This window comes from Oreochromis niloticus, linkage group LG4 (genome assembly GCF_001858045.2).
Source record: "Oreochromis niloticus isolate F11D_XX linkage group LG4, O_niloticus_UMD_NMBU, whole genome shotgun sequence".
Lineage (NCBI taxonomy): Eukaryota > Metazoa > Chordata > Actinopteri > Cichliformes > Cichlidae > Oreochromis > Oreochromis niloticus.
The window spans coordinates 6,635,821-6,654,493 of record NC_031969.2 but is presented as its reverse complement, the minus strand read 5'-3'; the positions used below and the strand labels follow the sequence as shown (position 1 = coordinate 6,654,493).

Here is an 18,673-nt window from a genome sequence, read left to right as displayed (position 1 = left end):
CTGTAATGTACTGAAGTGAGTGGAGCTAAATCTAAAGCTCCAACAACAAAGCTTTCCCTGTCAGCTTCTCTCTATCCCTGCCTTTGGATTCACTTTGAAACTTGTCGAGTAGTAGGACCTGACAAAACAAATTTCCCACATGTGGGACTAATAAAGGTTATCTTATCTTATCTTATCTTATCTTATCTTCGCCTATTCAGAAAATATTCCTCCGTCTCTTGTTTCCAGTGCTGATTCACTGATATCACTGGTATCAGTTCAGTGACTTAAAAGAAAAAAATAAGATGCACAAGGTTGAATGTATTTTTTCTCTAATCCACACAGAATCAACACTGATAAATGGAGTGCATCTGGAAAGTATTCCCAGTGCTTAATTTGTTCTACATTTAACCACGCTACCACCTTTCTCTAAAATGGATTACATGTTTTCCCTACACAAAGGATGTCTCTGTACATTCCTGCATTGTTCCTGCTGCCTAAAAAATATCCCCACAGCATGATGCTGGCACCACCATGCTTCGCTGTAGGGTTGGTATTGGCAAAGTGACGAGCAGTGCCTGGTTTCCTCCAGTCAGGCTGTCATGTGCATTTTACTGAGGCTTGGCTTCTGTCTGGCTTCTCTACCATACAGACCTGACTGGCAGCAGAAATGGCTATCCTTCTGGAAGGTTCTCTTTTCTCCACAGAGCAATGCTGGAGCTCTGTCAGACGTCCAGCTGTAGGAAGAGTCCTGCTGGTTCCAAACTCTTTCTGGAGACCACTGTGCTCATTAGGGCCTTTAATACTGCAGTGTAGCCTTTCCCAGAACTGTGTCTTAGAGGTCCTCAGACAACTCATTGGACTTTATGGCTCGGTTTGTGCTCTGATATGGGACCTGATACTGACAGGTGTGTGCTTTTCCAAATCATGCCCACTTAACTGAATTTATCACAGGTGGATTTGAATCAAGTTGTAGAGATGTCATGACAAAGGCGGTGAATATTTATATGTTGTTTTTTTTTGTTTTTTTAAGAAATTTGCAATAATTTGAAGCATTTTTTTCACATTTTTTGTCATTACGAGTAGAAGTTTGAATTTAAAGATTACATTACTACATTTTAATACATTTCATAAGGGTAACACGACAAAATGTGGAACAAGTGAAACACTGTAAATTCTTAACAGACACACTACTGTAAAAAAAAGAGGATTCCATGTCCTTTCTCTCACATTAACAAGACAATCAGAATTTACTTCTGTATATCACAACTACCAAGAAAACAATAAGCTTTAATAAACTTCAACCTGAACTGCCTGTGTGTGAATATGAGTGTATGTGTTTTTGTGATATAAATGTGTGTGTCTTACTCTCCCTGAAGGGGTCCAGGGATGCAGCTTCTGCTGAAATGCTGTCTCTCTGTTGCTGCCTCCGGCTCTCTAAACAAACAAGCAGATTTTCCAAAGCGTTACTTAGTTTTCAGTGTTGTAATATTCTGCCCTGCAGTTGTATGGAACGCGTCTGTACTCTGCATCTTAAAAATAAAGGTCATTCAGATATGAAGTCGTTTTATGTCTTTTATTATGGCATTAAATTTCAGTACAAACACAAGTTTTAGTGCAGCAGCAGGTTTGTGTAAGTACAGTCATCATTGTACAGCTCAACATTATGATGAGTTTCCAATGTCCACAATTAAACTTTAAAACCCAAAACAAGAATCTACCAATATAATACCAATTACTCAGACTTGTATGTTGCGGTCCCATAATGCATTGCATTGGTGAGGTCTCAATCAACTCAATTAATAAGAATTGCTTGGTAGTTTGCTGATATTATTTTCTAGCTGCAGTGTGATGAACTCTTACCTCTGTTCCTCTCCCAGGAACCTCATGGCTTCACTCAGATTTTTTCCCACTTGATCCAACGTGGAGTCCACCATATTCTTTGATATGTGAGTGCTCGCTGAAAGAGATTTAAAAACACTGACATTTTATATATATCATCATTACGGTTTCAATTTTACTTGTGTGAAAAATTTCATTCACTGAACGTGCACATATACATTCAAGCACACTGATTTTCTGCAGTTTGTACAACATGGTTTCAATAAATTGCTGCATCTAAGCAAAATATAAAAGAAGTACTTTATGTCAAATAGATAAATGACCTATTCTACTAAAGCTCACTGTTAGAAACACACAAAATGTAAATTGAAACTGGGATTGGGTTCAAATTGAAAAGTTTGAAAAGAAACATGCAAAGACTGGGATGGGGATTGTTCCAGCCATTTGATAGCACTACCAGTAGTGTAGTGTAATGTAAACCACAGTGGAAACTTTTATAAAGTTCAAAAATATCCTAACACATTTACACTATTTACATACTACCTCACAGCTGATAGTAATGACAGAATCTAATAAATTACACATGTATTCCTGGGTTTCATTTTCATGTCTCTGACAGAAGACCTAAAATACTTTAGATTCCACATGTGCAGCATTACAGAGATTACAAATGCAACAAATAGCTACTGTGATTCTTAATTAATCTTGTCATTACCTTCTTGATTAATGAATTATTTAATTCTATTAAATATTAAGAAACACTGAAAAATGCTGCCCGATAGCTCATAGTAACATATTGTGATAGCTTCTCTAATTAAGCCAACAGCCACTTCACTAACACTTGTAAATAAGAGATATCTATTGTTATACAGTACATACATAACAGATGAATAATACGGGGGTTACAATCCAACGTACTGTATACACATCATTATATGCAAATTCATCTCGTCTCTGTAACACAAAAACCACATATATATATATATAGGTATAGCAAGGACCGTAAGATTTGAGAAAAAGACTTTCATTTTTTTTAATCACAAAGTGAAAATATGTTTGAAGCACAGACTTTCAGCTTTCATTCAATAGGTAGCAATTACAGACACGTTTATACACAGTTTCTCATTGGACATTGTCAGTCATTGGATAACGGACTGACAAACAGATCAATAATGAGGTGAGGCCCATTCTCTTTTATTCCATGACAGATTAACCAGAGTTTAATCCAGCTACTGAATATTTGGCAGCTGTTCAATGTAACTCTATCAGGTTCTGTACTTGACAGGCTTACATTTCATTGGTAAAATACAGTAGAGCATTCAAATGTGTGTGGACTATCTGCACTTCACTGTATTTACTCTGCACAGCTGCTGCACAAAAACATTTAACACATTTTTATGTGCCTAATGTTTGAAACATTACTGCAGAGATGGAGATGAAGTCCTTAGAGTAGGATTAAAGGTGTGCCTACATCAAACACCGACATTAATATGATAATAATGTCATATTTTTCAAATATATTACCAGTATATATAAAACTGCTAATTGTGACCTAAATACCAAAGAGAAATATACTGTCTATTAAGTCATCTTCTCCCAGTCAGATACGTTAGAAACACCTCACTTAGCAGTCAGCCAGGATGCATCACATTCAGATGCCCAAACTACCTCAGCCGTGGTTAAGATGCAGCAGGTGGTGTTCTGATCCCACTTCACTTATCTGAAGACAGCCAGACAGTCCCTTTTGGAGAAAGCTCATTTATACCACTTGTATCCATGATCTCATTCTTTTGGCCATGGCTAGTGGCCACAGGTGAAGATACTTAGGTAAAGTAGCACAATCACATCTAGGCAACTCACCCCGAATCAATTTGTCACGAGAGACCCTGTCAGGTGCATTGTACCACGAAAACACAGCTACTGAAATCACTCGGGTATATGAGGAAATGCTCCACAAAGGGGACTTTTTACAGTATAAGAAAACAAGAGAATGTTTGAATATTGTGCATTGTTACATTATTGTGTTCAATAAAAAAAAAAAAAAAAATCACAAAAATAATTAATTATCAATAAACATAGAAGCATAGAAAGCTCTAGATCAAATCAATATTTGCTGTACACACTTTTGCATTCTGTTTGAATTAAGTTTTGACTTGTATAATAACAATTTTATTTTATACTAATAAAATGGAGTGTTATTACTGTATTAGAACATAGTATAGCTTAAAATAAAATTTTAAAAAAAGTTTCTATCTGCTCTGACAGGCGCACTGCTGCTGTCCTGTTGGGGGAGGAGTTTCGTAGATGTCACATCAGGCTGCTGTCCCTTCCTGGCCTGACAGCAAAGCAGTGCCAGCAGCTGCCATAACCCCAGGACACCTTAGTGTACATTATGGCGAGGGCTGCTCTATAGGCCCCCTTAGAAAAACAGGTTTGGTAGAGGTTCCACACAGCAGACGGCGAGCGGACAGCGCATAGGAGCAGTGCGTCCGCGCGGGCACGCGGAGCTTGCAGGACACAGACAGACACGAGCAAGCGCGCCCACCCCCTTCACACACAGCACGGATCGAGCTCTCTTTCCTCACTTACCTTCACTACTCAGGTTACAGGCTGGCCGACTGTGCACCCCGCACAAACGGATGCAGAAAATCTGTAGCTATGTCACGCCGTAGTGTACGGTCTGGAGGGCTGCGTGCTGAAATGGTGAACTGGACACGTATTTACCGCTCCGACTTCTTTTAGTTTCCTGCAGACTGAACCGGAGAGTTTACTTCCTGGACCTGACGTGCGACGTGCCTTCGTTCCACGCTGGCAACGCTGACGTCACGTTTTTGTCACAGGACTGTACAGGTGGCATTTTATTTTAATTATGTGTGCCTATGGAAAGAGGCACACATATTACTATTCGTCGGATTTATTATTATTATTATTATTATTATTCTCCAGTTTCCGCCTGAAATTTTGCAGCGAATCTCGCCCCGCAGTTTTGAGACAAGCTTCATATATGTTACCTCATTTTGTGCGGCTGGATCAGGAATGGTGTGCTATGACTTTTGGTGTTTATAACTATTATAGTTTTTTAAATATTAATATTTTAGTGAAAATTTTCCCGCGCCTCTCTGCCTAACAGTTTTGACAATAGGGTTACATATGTTAGATCATTTTGTGCGGCTGGAGCTGGACTAGTATGGTATACACTTTTGGTGTTCATGACTTTTATAGTTTTTGAAATATTTAGATTTTAGTGCAAATTTAGGCCAATTTCCATAGAAACAGACTTTATTTGTGGTGGGTTGGCTCTCTCTAGTGGTATACCGGGAGTAGTACGGCCGAAATCTGTATGCTTGTTTTTAAACTCAATATCCCATAATGCATAGCACGCCTCTGCCGAGTTCAACAATGGCGGACACCTCTTCGTTTTAAACGTCTTTTATTCGTGTTTCTAGGTCACAAAATGAACTTTTAAGATATTTTCAGGCGAGAATGTAGGTGTGTAAACTTCAAATATCTGCTCGTTTTGTCAAAACATCCCATATTATATCTGACGATGTTGCCGGCTAACTAGCTAGCGTGGCTAGCGACCCTTCGAGCACCCGGGCTTGCCTTCAGTGAGACTGCTGACCATCACCTGTTCGCTCGCCAACAGACTGTCTTAGGTGGACTTATTTTTCGTTTATATGGGCCGATGATGCTGGTCGATGTGGAAATAATAACTGAGTTGTTTGGTCTTGGCTAACGCGCAGCTACAACAGAGAGCAGCTATCTACCGGTGTGTGTCAGAAAAACATGCGGGAACGAGACATAGGAGGCGGCGAGGGGACCGCCGATCGACCGGTGGTAGATCGTGGATCAGGCAAACCTAAGGCAGGAGCGTGAGGTGAACTGAATTTCAGGTAAGAAGTTATGAATTGCACAGGAGTTTCTATAGAGCTCTCTGCGCGCTAAGTTACTGACGTTGAACTTTATTTTATTCATAACGGTTAGTCCGTAGAGTTGCCGTACAAACGGAATCGTCCCACATTCAGAGAAAATATTACAATTTATTCTGTCGTTATGAAGCCTCCCCTGTCATTCTCTGGCCTGTTGCAACTTCAATCGTGAAACTGATCAACGATCGGCTTTTCGCTCTTGTTTATCGCGCTAAACAACAGCAGCACGTTTAAGCTTGATCAGCTGTTGTTAGAATTCATTTGATTTTAATTTTGCGGCTGGTCCAAACCAGGAGATGTCCTTACTGAATCATCAGAGCTGAACTGGTGATGGAGAAACAGGTTTACCCTTTACAGGGCTCGCAAAATCGCTAGCCCGACGTCCCGGGGCTAGCGATTTTTCCAGTCGGGCTACCAAAATCCATCTCAGCCCTGCCCGTCGGGCTATCATGGGAGGGAAAGATATGTCAATGCTTTTGCATTCTTTCGCAAATGTAGCTGAGTAATTATGCCATCGGCATCGATGAGCCACTGTCAATATGTGACACATTGAAATCGCGTTTGAATTTGCGCTTGTTTTTTGCTTTCACTTTCACTTTGCGCTAACTGTGTGTAGAGAGCGACAGCACTAATTGGTAAGTCACAGATTAATTGCACACCACTTCCTCTGACATCGTCTTATCAATCGTTAGCTTACTATCAAACATGACAAGTGAAATCTCCTGCAGCAAGCTTAAACGTGATAGAGGCTGATTACGCAGAGAATTGCTGATCGTTATGTAAATATGCATGTAAGAGCAGATGGATTTAAGCAGGTATTTTAGTTCTGCAGAGCCAAACAAGAGAGGTCAGGGTGAAGAAGGGGCAGCCAAAGAAAAGCCAACCACAAAACGGAAAAGTTATGACAAATCAGACTATGAGGGAAAAAGAAAGCGCAGCTTTATGGTTTCATGGACTAAAGAATTTATGTGGCTGGAATACGACGAGCTAAATAACCTCATGTTCTGCCGGGTGTGTTGTGAGTTTCCCTCGATTTCTGAGTCGACAAGCGCCTTTGTTACTGGGACCAGTCATTTTAAGAAAGACCCCATCAGAACCCATGACAAATGCAAGAAATGCATTATTGCCCAGTCTGCAATATCTTTCCCAGAACAAACACCAATTGCAAAAAGCATACTAAAAATAAACCAAGCATAACAAGAAGTCCTGAAAAATCTGTTTAGAACAGCCTACTATGTTGCAAAGAGTGAACTACCACTGACAAAATTTAGCAGTCTTTGCAAACTTCAAAAAGCAAATGGCCTAGATCTTGGTTGCACTTGCCTCTTACCTGTGATTTCAGTGGAAATGTCAAAAATAAGGATCTGACACAGACTGATTCCTGTTGTACAGTTCTTACAAGTTCATAGAAATTTGTTCAATTAGAACCAAATATTTGAGTTGATGATTGAAATTGTTGTTGTAATTTGTGTTTTAAATATTTTTAGATTGATGTTTTGTTTCCTTTACAGTATTATACTTTAATGTATAATATTGTAAAGGAAACAAAACATCAATCAAAAAATTGTCCTCTTTTTTTTTTTATTCGGGCTACTTAAATTTATTACCAAAAACTGAAGAGTGCCTCCCCGAAGGGCTACCAGGGATTTTGAAATTTTGCGAGCCCTGCTTTAGGTGACATGAATGAGTTGAAGGGAAGTTATGAACTGTTTCTCAGAGACAAATAAACACCCAGCTCCTGTTTTTGTGTAGCTGACAGCTGGTAACTGTGCAGGGGCGGATCTAGCAAAGCTTTTGCCAGGGGGCCAGGTAGGGCATTAACAGGGAAAGGGGGACACAAAGATATACTTTTCTTTCTTACTCTCGTATAAAATATTTAGCTTTTTATTAAATAGTTATCTGCATCTTACAACCAAAGTTTGTATAATAATACACAAGTTTGGCTGTAGACCATTGTTAATCATTTACTGTGTAAAAATAACAAAAAACAAAAAGTAAATGCAAAAGTGCATAAATATTTATTTTACTTGTTTGATGTGTGTGGCGGGGCGTGGTCTGCAGTGCCGCTGCAGGGGAGGTGGACCCACGGGCGTAAAGTCTGTGCTCTTTCGGCTGTTTTTTGGGTGTGTGTCGGGCTGTCAGTTGAAAAGCTACAGCCGGCTGTGTGGGTACACCAAGCATGTGTGAAAAGTGGTCCATAACGTAATGCTTCAAAGAGTGTTCATGCAAACATTGTCGGGTCTGCCGTGGTACAATGGGACTTCTGCTCATGAACCTGTGTGCACAGCATCTGCAAATCGGGGCTGTGCAAAGTCACTTCATCTTTACCCAAAACTGTAAGCTGTCATCTGTGAGGCGCGAGCGGTGTTTGTTTTTACCATAGTTCACGGTGGAGAATGGCTGCTCTTCTGAGTTTTGCTCTCTGTAGCCGTATGAATGTCAAACTACACTGATTCGCAGCGGCATAGGCACACATAAAATTTCTTCTGAAATTTTCGCTTTCTAGTTATTTTTTTTATTTCTCTTTTAAGGAACACAAGAATAAAACACTAAAATTACAAATAAATAACTAAACAAAAATACAAAGCGTGTTCAATCGCAGACTACTCCGTTGGGGGGGGAGACATGTTTTTTTTAACGAGAAAAAAAGTGATCCAAAAAGAGTAAAAAAATTAATTTAACGGGAACGAGTAAATAAAATTAATATTTTAACTTTTTTTCTTGGAAATTATCACATGGTCACTGTATCTAATGGCAAAGAAACAATGTTATAGCTATAAGCGCCAAACAAATCAATAAATGGAACAAGTTTGTTTCTGTTTTTCTTTTGTTTTTGTACTAAGTCCATATGTTTGAGTCTGCGCCTGTTTTATTTAGATGCTCTCTTGTCTCTGATACTTTGTTTAGTTCTACCTCTCTGTCTCTTCACCTGTGATTTTGCTCACCTGTCTTGTTCTCCCAGCGGTCTCCACTTCCCCTAATTACCCCTCGTTTGTGTCTACATAGTCCCTGTCTCCTCTTGCCTTCCCCCAGTGGCTCCCTGGGCCAGTGTTTCCAGCCTTAGTGTGCTAAGTTTTAGGTTTCAGTAGTGATGGGTAGATGAGACCTCGTGAAGCGTTTCAGCACATTCCCCAAACTGTATCGATACTGTGTCGACACAGTGTTGCTGTTTTGCTCCATACTGACACCTGCTGGAACTTAAATATCATTGCAGGCAACTGACTTGAGACTCACAACAGACACTGATTCAATGACCTAGTCATACTTGTACACTGTAAGGTATTGTACTTTCCATGGAATCATTTTATATCTTTTATATTGCAGATATTGTTGACATCTTTAAAATATATTGTGAATGACCTCTCCAAAAGTTGAATCTGTTCATCTGGACGTAGTGTTTTGTGGGAGAAACGTTTCGTCACTCATCCAAGTGACTTCTTCAGTCTCAGCTGACTGCAGGTTTCCCCAAACCTTATAAACAGTAAATTTGCATAATGACTGAAACCAGCCCACTGAAGGAACAATGGGCTGTGAGGTCAGTTCCTTAATCATAATTATGCAAATTCCCATGACCATTGATCAACAATCACTGACCAAAACCCACTGATCAAAGAACACTGATCAATGGCCATGAGTACCATTCACAGAGAGTTGGGGAATGGCTGCAATCACAGCATTGTAAGATGGTGACAGATGTACCCTTAGGCCCCCTCCTCGATTCAGAGATGGTCTTTCCCTTTTCACGTAAATGGCCTCCTTGACTCCGCGCTCAAACCAGCGTTCCTCCCTGTCCAGGATGTGTACATCCTCATCGTTGAAAGAGTGTCCACTGGCCTGTAGGTGTAAATAAACTGCAGAGTCCTGGCCTGATGAGGTAGCTCTTCTGTGTTGTGCCATCCGCTTTGCTAGAGGTTGTTTGGTTTCCCCGATGTATAAATCCTGACAATCCTCCTGGCACTTAACAGCGTACACTACTCTGTTTGTGTCGGGGGACCCGATCCTTGGGGTGGACCAGTTTTTGGCGCAGCGTATTTTGGGGTTTAAAAGCCACAGAGACCCGGCCCATTGTTCCTTCAGTGGGCTGGTTTCAGTCATTATGCAAATTTACTGTTTATAAGGTTGGGGAAACCTGCAGTCAGCTGAGACTGAAGAAGTCACTTGGATGAGTGACGAAACGTTTCTCCCACAAAACGCTACGTCCAGATGAACAGATTCAACTTTTGGAGATTTACTTTCCTGGATGATTGAGAATGCATCAAGAAGATATTGTGAATGACATTAAGTGAAAATTAAAATGAAAGTACTGTGAATGTAATATTACCCATTTGGCTCAGAGTTTATTATAAATTTCTATTCAGAAAAATAAGTTTATCCAATATTTTTGCATTCAGTCTATTGCGTTTTTTTTACACCATTTCCACAGCTTTGGAAAACTCACAGGCACAGATGAAGGTGGGGTACACAAAAACTGTAAAGCCAGGTGGATAAGGTTCTGATAAGATGTCTTCCTTTTCCCCCAGTACGTTAAAGGATCCTCTGATTGTGGAATGTTTCTCTCCAACTCTCTCCACAATACTAAGGGGTTGGCAGCCCTTTATAATAAAATTCAGGACTGCCTGGTCCAGAACAGTCTTCCTAGATGCTTGATTTCAAAATAATAAAACACATATTAATAAAAAAAAATGACGATAAAGCTGTTCAGTGTCTATATAGGCCAACCTGTGTTCATTCTCGGTGTGTTTGTCTTATTTTCATGTTTGGCTCTGTAATGCCTAAACATTGAGGAGGTGCTTTTGTTTGTGTAAGAAATGCAGAACAGATGCGACATTTAACCTGCATAAAATGAAATAATTAATTTACTTAATTTACAGTCACATTGCTGTTTTTCCTATTCTGATAGATTACACTGAAACAAAGACAGGCAAACTATTCCCTTATGTGCAGTTAAAAGATCAAAATGATCCCACACAGCAGAAACATTTCTTTTTCTTTCAGGCTCCATTTTGTTATGGAGAGATGTTTTTTTTTTTTAATCTTTGCGAGAGTAATTTTGTGGGGTTTTTTGGTGGCGACTCATTCCCTTGGCAGATGCGGATGCGGTACCTTTTAAACACAGTTTGGCGCGTTGGCAATGGTCGATACAGCAGCTGTATCGATCACGTGACTTTTTCTTACAGTTTTTTCTGATTGCTTAAGCACATTTTTTGTAACTATTGGCTATTTTTGCAAAACTCTACACACAAATAAGAAAACCTGTCACCCAATTATCAAAACATTGTAGTTCTCTTGCAAAAGCGAACACAGCTAGATTAACTCTTCACACCTTCGTAAAAATGGTGTTTTCGTATCAAACAGTTAACACAAGCCATCATCTACTAAGCACACAATGTGCCAACTGCACACTGATGGTATGAATACAAAACACATCTGGTTTTTGCTTTCTCTGTGTACAGATGTTAATTTGAGGTCACACTTTTGTCATAGTGTCATGTAAACATACAAGGATCCAAACTTCAAGTATTGGTATTTATTCACACTCATCAAAACCAAGACAAAGTCAGAACACAAAATAGGAATTTCACAAAAAAAAAAAGGAAAAAAAAGACAATCAGCCTACATCATGTCGTCTTTCTGGGTCCGGCCACAAAATTTCGTCCACATCGCATGCGATATCCTCCAGTCCAAGGCGCCGGGGAAAATATCTCCTTGAATGCCGTATCCAGGTCTGACATGATGCCTGGTCAATATCTCCACATGCCTCCTCCATTGCCTGTAAAAGGGCTACCTGTTGATGAGGATGACGGTCGTACACTTTCCAGCACCAGGCAGAGAAGAACTCCTCGATGGGATTTAAGAATGGAGTGTATGGAGGGAGGTTGAGTGCCATGAAGGATGGGTGGTCTGTAAACCAGTTGCGGACCAAAGCAGCCCAATGGAAACTAACATTGTCCCATATGATGACATATCGAGTCTGCTCTGGTCTCTGAACAGTGAGCATGTCATGCAAGGTGTCCAGGAATGCAATAATGTGTGCAGTGTTGTATGAGCCTATGGTTGCATGATGGTGAACAACACCATTTTGGCTTATAGCTGCACACATGGTTATGTTACCACCACGTTGTCCTGGGACATTGATGATGGCACGGTGTCCAATAATGTTCCTGCCACGTCTCCTGGTTTTACTGAGGTTAAAACCGGCCTCATCCACAAAAAGTAGCTCATGTCCCATTGCATCTGCTTCTAGTTCCATCACTCTCTGGACAAGACAAAACAAATGCAACACATCAGGCCCATGCACAGCACTACAGTATGCACTTCCACATTCAGAACCAATGACACTAGCTTACCTGCACATAGTCATATCGCAGTTGCTTTACACGTTCTGTGTTTCTCTCGAAAGGAACTCTGTAAATTTGCTTCATTCTTATTCTGTGGCGCACAAGTACACGACTTAGTGCAGAAATGCTTGCACTGTGTATATTTTGAAAGATGGTGTCATTATCAATTATGCGCTGCTGTATTTCGCACAGTCTTATTGCATTATTGGCAATCACCATGTTCACTATATGGGTCTCTTGCTCTGGAGTGAACATTCTGCCTCTGCCCCCAACATCTGGACGTCTAGCAATTCTGTAAAGTAACAATTTCAGCATTTTTGCATGTATGGTACTGTTGTGTTTCTCATTAGAGTATGGCAGTGCTACAAAGTACTTACCGATTCTCATTTCGAAATGTCCTAATGATGCCTGCCACAGTGTAGCGGCTCAGTTTAGGCTGAACCCGTTGGCCAGCTTCCCTCAGGGTCATCCCATGGTTGATGACATGGTCCACTATTGTAGCTCTGATGTCATCAGTTATTCTGTTCCTTACTCTTCTTACCCTTCCTCTTTCCCCTCCTCGTCCTCTTCTTGCTCCTCCACGTCCTCTTCCCCCAACTTCTTCACCTCCACGTCCTCTCCCTCGGCCTCCTCTGATTCTCACTCTTCTCACTCTTGCTGCTCCTTCCATTGTACTCCACATAGACAGCTTACCTGTGGCCTGTTTATAGTGCTTAGGCTGATTGCAAAGTGGACTAATTATCTAAAACAGTTTTCACATGTGAAAGTGTGCCAGACAGTTGGCAAAATAGTGTTAATGATAGCCATACATGTGTATAATTTTGCTAGGAGTTTGTTGGAAATTCGGTAATTGAGTGTAAGCAGTGAGTTGTGTTTGCAGTTCTGCAAAAAGAGTGTTGTGCAGTGAATTGTGCCTACAGTTTTGCAAAGTGTGTGTTACAAAATGGCAAACTGAGTGCAAAGCAGTGTTTGTGCTTTTAGTTTTGCAAACTCAGTGAGTGGTTTTGCTATAAGTATTAATAGTTTTAGAAATTGTGCTATAAGAATCAGAGTTAGGGTTTAAGCATTCAGAAAAAACTGTAAAGCGACGCATGTACCGATACAGGCTTCGCTGGGTGAGCTTGATACATGCGTCGGTGCGTCAGTGTTGCAGGACCCATCACTAGGTTTCTAGGTTGGGTATGGTGTATGGGTATGGTAAGTATGTGGAGTATTATAGTGTGCATATTTTGTTGACTCATATATAAATGGAGTCAACAAAATATCCACAAAAATACTTTAAAACTATTTATTGCATCATTATCTGTTTGGTTTATATTGTTGGATTGTCATTTATGCTTAGAAACATATAATCATATATGCTTAGAGGTATATAATCAATTGTATAATGATAGATGTCTGATTCTTAGTAGGCTGCAAAGACTCTGTGTGCCTTCCAGAGTGGTCTGGCATGCACACACATCCTAAGGTCATGAGAGAGGTCATACCTTCTCTTTCTGATTTATGGTATAGGAGGACACCTACTCTGTATCTGTTTTAGTATAAGAACCCTTTGTTTAGGTGGACCGCTGGACTCCTGGCACCAGCTTTTGGGAGGCGTTCACAGGGCCATATCTTGACATACACACACGCATGCCTACACATACACACAGACGGTACTCTTTGTTCACATGGATGCCTGTGTAAGACGTCATATGTTAATGAGACTATGCATATTCATGTAACCACAATAAAGAGCAGTGCTACGGGGGAGCTAACTGAGAGTGACTGGGGTTCGAGCGGCAGGAACAGTACTCGTCTCAAGCATCTCCCTCGTGCACGAGATCACACAAAGAGTTCTGCCTGGTGTCCAATGCTTTTTGCCATTGTAGTAGAATTGTCTCTGATTGTTTCAGCGAGGGGTTTGTGCTAGACAGAACCATCATTATCTTTTCTAAGAAACCAAAGACTATTTTAGGTATAAATGAGACTAAAAAGTTCCCCAAAATTAATACAGAAAACAAGCTATTACTTTTAGGAGAGCTTAAGGTGAAAATTGTTATGCTGGGCACCAAAACACACAGCCATCCTAATCTACTGCTTTGCCATGCTGCTTCTCTATTCTAAGGATCAGACAATCATCTGCAATGGTTGAGTACATGTGATGTTTTTTTTTTACAAGCGTTAAAGTAGAAAAACTTACCTTATATATTTTTTTTAAACCTCCGTAAAAGATTTGCATGTAACAAGGCTATAAGAGGCTATTGGACAAACGAGCAATTAGTTTTTACAAGTATTTTAAGAACATAAAAGTTGGGGGCAGCTGGAGGGGCACCCCCAACCCCCAGAGCATGCACCAAGAATACCTGTTTGCTAATTTCACTGCCACAAGATGAGTTGATTTCCATGTCTCCTCATCAGGCTGTGGGACAGTAAGCTTTAATGTTTAAATCGACCCACTTTAAAGTTTCAGAATTCTAATGTGCAGCTTTCACCTTAGAAATAATCAGTAGCAGTGAGACATTCAGTGATGAAATGTTTATTATCTGTACTAAATCACAAGATTAACTGAAGAATTTTCTGCTGCATTTATTTAATAATTTACAACAGTATTACATTTTTACTGGTATGTTTTTATGATCTTTACAGATTTGTTCATCACCATTCAATACCATCTCTGGAGTAGTTGGCACTCGTAGGGATAGTTTTCTGTGGAAGAAGAGTCATGTGATCCATGAAATGCTTTTCAGATCCTGCCAGTTTTCATTTGAACGTGCAGGGGACACGTGCAGAGGAAACCCTGGGTTAACTTAATTACTTTATAACCAGCTTCATTGAGTATTACAGAGTATTACAGAATTCTCCCCTTATAACATTCTCACAGCCCAGTAACTAACTAAGAGCTGGCTCTGCAGGAGCTGGAGGAAACCAAAACAGAGTCACAAAAAACAAACAAAAAAAATAAAACAAAACTGTAATTACTGGATTGACAGTTATAAACACAAATAACTCAGATACACAACCATTTTCTCACAAGTTCACCATATATGAATAACTGCAATAGAGCATCATCTGAAATCAAAGCATTTAACGAAAAACAGTAATTTTAAGGAAAATCAGCCATGTCATATTGAAATACATTCAGAGCACTCATCTTTCCACACTGTCCCAGATTAAGCATCATCACTGATGCCTGTAAAGTGCACATTTGCATTCGAATGACATAAATGAAGACTCCTTTTTGTGGCGTCTGTTCTCAATATTACAATACAAAAATTAAGAAAATAGCTCAGAGTCCATATAGACTGAAGCTGACTGTCAGTACTTTCACAAAATGCTTGGAAACATGCACTCATGCTTGCAAGGTCCCAGCGACAATGAGTATACATCATTTCAAATATACTTGGACAGATGGGCGTGCGGGGGGGTATGGATGTAGCAAAGAAAGTTTTTGCATTCATAAGCAAAAGCGATGCAATGCACAGACCCAGAGACTTGAATTAGTGACGCATAATCAATCAACTATAACTGCCTAAGTTTGCACATACGTGTCTCAGGGCTATTATGCCCTTGTAAAGATTGACCTGATGCACGTATTATATTGATAACAACCCTGATATTCCTATTGCATCAGTACTAGCATGACAGAATTAATACTTAGTTTCTGTTCTCTTAGTTCAGTTTGTAGCACAATGAACTGTGTTATTTATGAATTTATTTTTGGGGGAAATAAAAAATCAAAAAACTTTTGATTTGATTGATTTTGAAAACTTTTGAAAAAAATATCTTCAGCATGTTTTAGTGCGTGGTATATTCCCTGAACAGAGGAAAGAAGATAAGGAGATTTTATTATGGAATCAAGAGGTACAGGAAAGTATTCAAAGCAAGAGGCTAGCAAAAAAAAGTAAGAGATGAAGAAAGTAGACAGGAGTATTATAAGGGTAGGCATACAACAAAGTGAGGTGGCAAAAGCACAAAAAAAATTATAGTGAATTGTATGTGAGGCAAGCGTAAAAAGGACCTATCAGTTAGCTAGGCAGAGAGGCCAAGCTGAAAAGGGGTTAAGTATAAGTGTGGAGGAAGGTGTCTGCAGATGGACTAAAACTTATACTAAAGGTAAAATCTGTAAGAGATAGGAGATTGCAATGTCGTATCAGGGAAGAATGCAGGGTAGGATGACTTTGGAAATCAAAAAGAGGAAGTGAGTGAAGGCATGATGAAGGCAAGATGTCTAGGAGAGAGGGCAGTGAACTTTTTACCTACAGGGAAAGAAAGCTGATAAACCTTGTATGAAATGTCTTCATACATTCTGTACTACCCTCACATACTTCTGCCACTTCCACAAGATCAGAACTGATCGTTAATGCAATTTGCTCTTTCTTGACAGCCATACAGCTGCTGGCTGATCATCACCTCTCATCTTAACCCAGCTTCAACAGCTCTTTCCCATTGCTTCATGCTGTAGATGTCAATGGAAAATTGTACTTAGTAGTCAGTATAATCTTTTAATGATTTAAGTTTCCATATATGCTTAGAGGTGTATAATCGATTGTGTAGTGATAGGATGTGTGATCTTTAGTAGGCTTTGTGTGCATTCCAGGGTGTTCTGGCATTCAAACTCACATCCTGGTAGCATGGGAAAAGGGCATACCTTCTTTTATTGTTTTATGATAGGATAAACGTATCTATGTTTGTTTTACTCTAAGTGCATTTTGTTTAGATGAACTGTTGGACTTCCAGACCAGCAGGTTTGGGGAAGTCATTTATGGGGTCACACCACTGACCCCACACACACATACACACACACACACACACACACACACACACACACACACATGCACCCAATGATGTATAAATAAAGACCAGGGCAGTGGCACGGCGCGAGTCTCAGAGCCCTCACTTCTGTGCGAGTACTGTGACTGCCCTTGCTTGCCTGTAACTAACTGCAGTGTGTGTTTCTCCTCTCTGATTCGAAGCTGAAGAAGTGTCTTAGAATACATCTCTTGACATTTGTTTTGGTCCTTCATAGCCGGAGCAGAAACATCAGAACTGTTATCTGTGACTCTGTTCCAGGATCTGGCGGACTGATTCCTGACGCCGTGGGAAGCCAGCACCGAAGTCTGTGCACAGCCCTCTTAGACGAGGCCGAAAAGACCCGGACCGTGAATTCGGATTCGGGCTGGTGTTCTTAGTCTGGTCCACGGCGGTGGGATTCAGTCTGACGATCCGAACCACCAGTGAGACGTCTGAGGGTGAGAAACACTGATACGTATAAAACGGCCGTAAAGGTTTAAAGAAACGTGATAAAATAGGTTTAAGTTCGCCAAAAAGAACTAAGTTTAGACTGGTTTTAGAGGTAGCCGAAATTACTTTGTGACAAATTAAAATACGTTTAGGCAAATTAAAACACGTTGAAACAAAGAAATTAAAATAGGTTTAAGTTCGCCAAAAGGAGCTGTGTTTAGATTGGTTTTAGAGGTAGCCGAAAGTACTTCGTGACAAATTAGCGCGCAAATGTCTATGTGTGTATGTGTCTGGAAGTAAGTTGATTTTACAGCACAATAAATTGCTGAACTACTTCCATCTTTGTGTATCCTGCAAAAGCCCACGTACTGGTGACAAAGGAGAAAGGTTGAGTTCCACCTCATAAAACTGACACCGCTCCGTGAATAGCTTGGAGTAGAAGGGCGTGTCAGCCACCACTCCCAAGTCAAGCGTGCCAGAGAAGGCTTTGCAGTTCTGTGAAAATGGGGAATCAGCCCACCAAACTCACTGCTGACGAGCAGTGGCTAGAAAAGAAATGTCCAGGTGCCGGACAAATTAGTGCTTGTAGATGGAGAAATCCTAAGAAAATAAAAAGTCCCACTTGGGAAGGAAAATGCAATCCCTCAGCTGTTACCCAGCTGAGAGCTGCCGTGAAACAAGAAGTTACGTTAATAAAAGACCCAAAGAAAAAATTAAAACGTAAGGAAGAGTACAGACTTTTCCAAGCATGGGAAACCGAAACCGAAAAGAGAACTGAAAATAAAAAAAGGAAAGAGGAAAACAAAAAACAATTAGCAGCAGCTCTAATAACCCCTGATGATGAAACTACAAAGCAGGCATGTGCTGAACAAAGACCTCCACTGACAGACCCACATAACTCTCTTTCAAACCCCTCCGTTAAACCTTCCACACCAGCTGCAGAAAAAACAACCAGTATTAAACCGAAAAAATCTACTCTCAAACGATCTCCCATAGTGACAAGAGCAATGACAATTAAATTTGACAATCCATATGAGAATGCACAAACAATGTTAGCCGAGCATGAAACGGAGTTTCATCCAGGAAGATCTGATTATAGCTCTGAAGAAGAGTGCAATGGTTGTGGTTCACGTCCAGACCCACCACCACTGCCATCTACACTAGCATGTCCATTAGTTGAAGTAGCAAACCCCAGATATGGCACACTCCTAGGTGATGATCAGGGAGGAGTCAGGGATGACAGACCCACAATCTTCGTTTATCGCCCATGGACACATAAAGACAGACAAAATGTAATAAAGGGCATTCCATTAATACAGGAAGGATATGAACCATGGCAAGCTGCCGTGTGTGAAGTAATTA

At 40.3% G+C, this 18,673-nt stretch overlaps 2 protein-coding genes across 5 annotated transcripts in view; both read right to left on the bottom strand.

Annotated features, from left to right (window-relative positions):
- Positions 1–8,877, bottom strand: part of pdxdc1 (pyridoxal-dependent decarboxylase domain containing 1) — a 52,145-nt gene extending 43,268 nt beyond the window's left edge. Inside the window, exons 1-4 of one of the 4 annotated variants that reach the window (XM_019358394.2) lie at positions 8,696–8,876; positions 4,411–4,574; positions 1,843–1,939; positions 1,348–1,416 (exon numbers count right to left, since the gene is read on the bottom strand). In XM_019358394.2, the coding sequence (XP_019213939.1) occupies positions 1,348–1,416; positions 1,843–1,916 (143 nt within the window). In that variant the 5' untranslated portion in view covers positions 1,917–1,939; positions 4,411–4,574; positions 8,696–8,876. Of the gene's footprint in view, positions 1–1,347; positions 1,417–1,842; positions 1,940–4,410; positions 4,670–8,695 lie in introns of those variants that run through there. The other 3 variants (XM_019358395.2, XM_019358397.2, XM_019358396.2) reach the window with 3 other exon arrangements.
- A 2,446-nt stretch (positions 8,878–11,323) lies between these two features.
- LOC109201821 (uncharacterized) lies at positions 11,324–12,636 on the bottom strand. The gene is made up of 3 exons (XM_019357472.2): positions 12,466–12,636; positions 12,098–12,380; positions 11,324–12,006 (listed from the first exon to the last, which is right to left on the bottom strand). The coding sequence occupies exons 1-3, from the start codon at positions 12,555–12,557 to the stop codon at positions 11,359–11,361; spliced, it is 1,023 nt and encodes a 340-aa protein (XP_019213017.1). The 5' UTR covers positions 12,558–12,636; the 3' UTR covers positions 11,324–11,358.
- Between the last annotated feature and the right edge of the window lie 6,037 nt (positions 12,637–18,673).

What these genes read in the sequence shown, in the direction of transcription:
- LOC109201821 (XM_019357472.2), bottom strand. Translation starts at nt 12,557, where the DNA reads ATGACCCTGAGGGAAGCTGGCCAACGGGTTCAGCCTAAACTGAGCCGC. An exon ending in ACATTTCGAAATGAGAATCG is followed by an intron (nt 12,381 to 12,465) that starts GTAAGTACTTTG and finishes GTTACTTTACAG; the next exon opens with AATTGCTAGACGTCCAGATG. An exon ending in TGCGATATGACTATGTGCAG is followed by an intron (nt 12,007 to 12,097) that starts GTAAGCTAGTGT and finishes TGTCTTGTCCAG; the next exon opens with AGAGTGATGGAACTAGAAGC.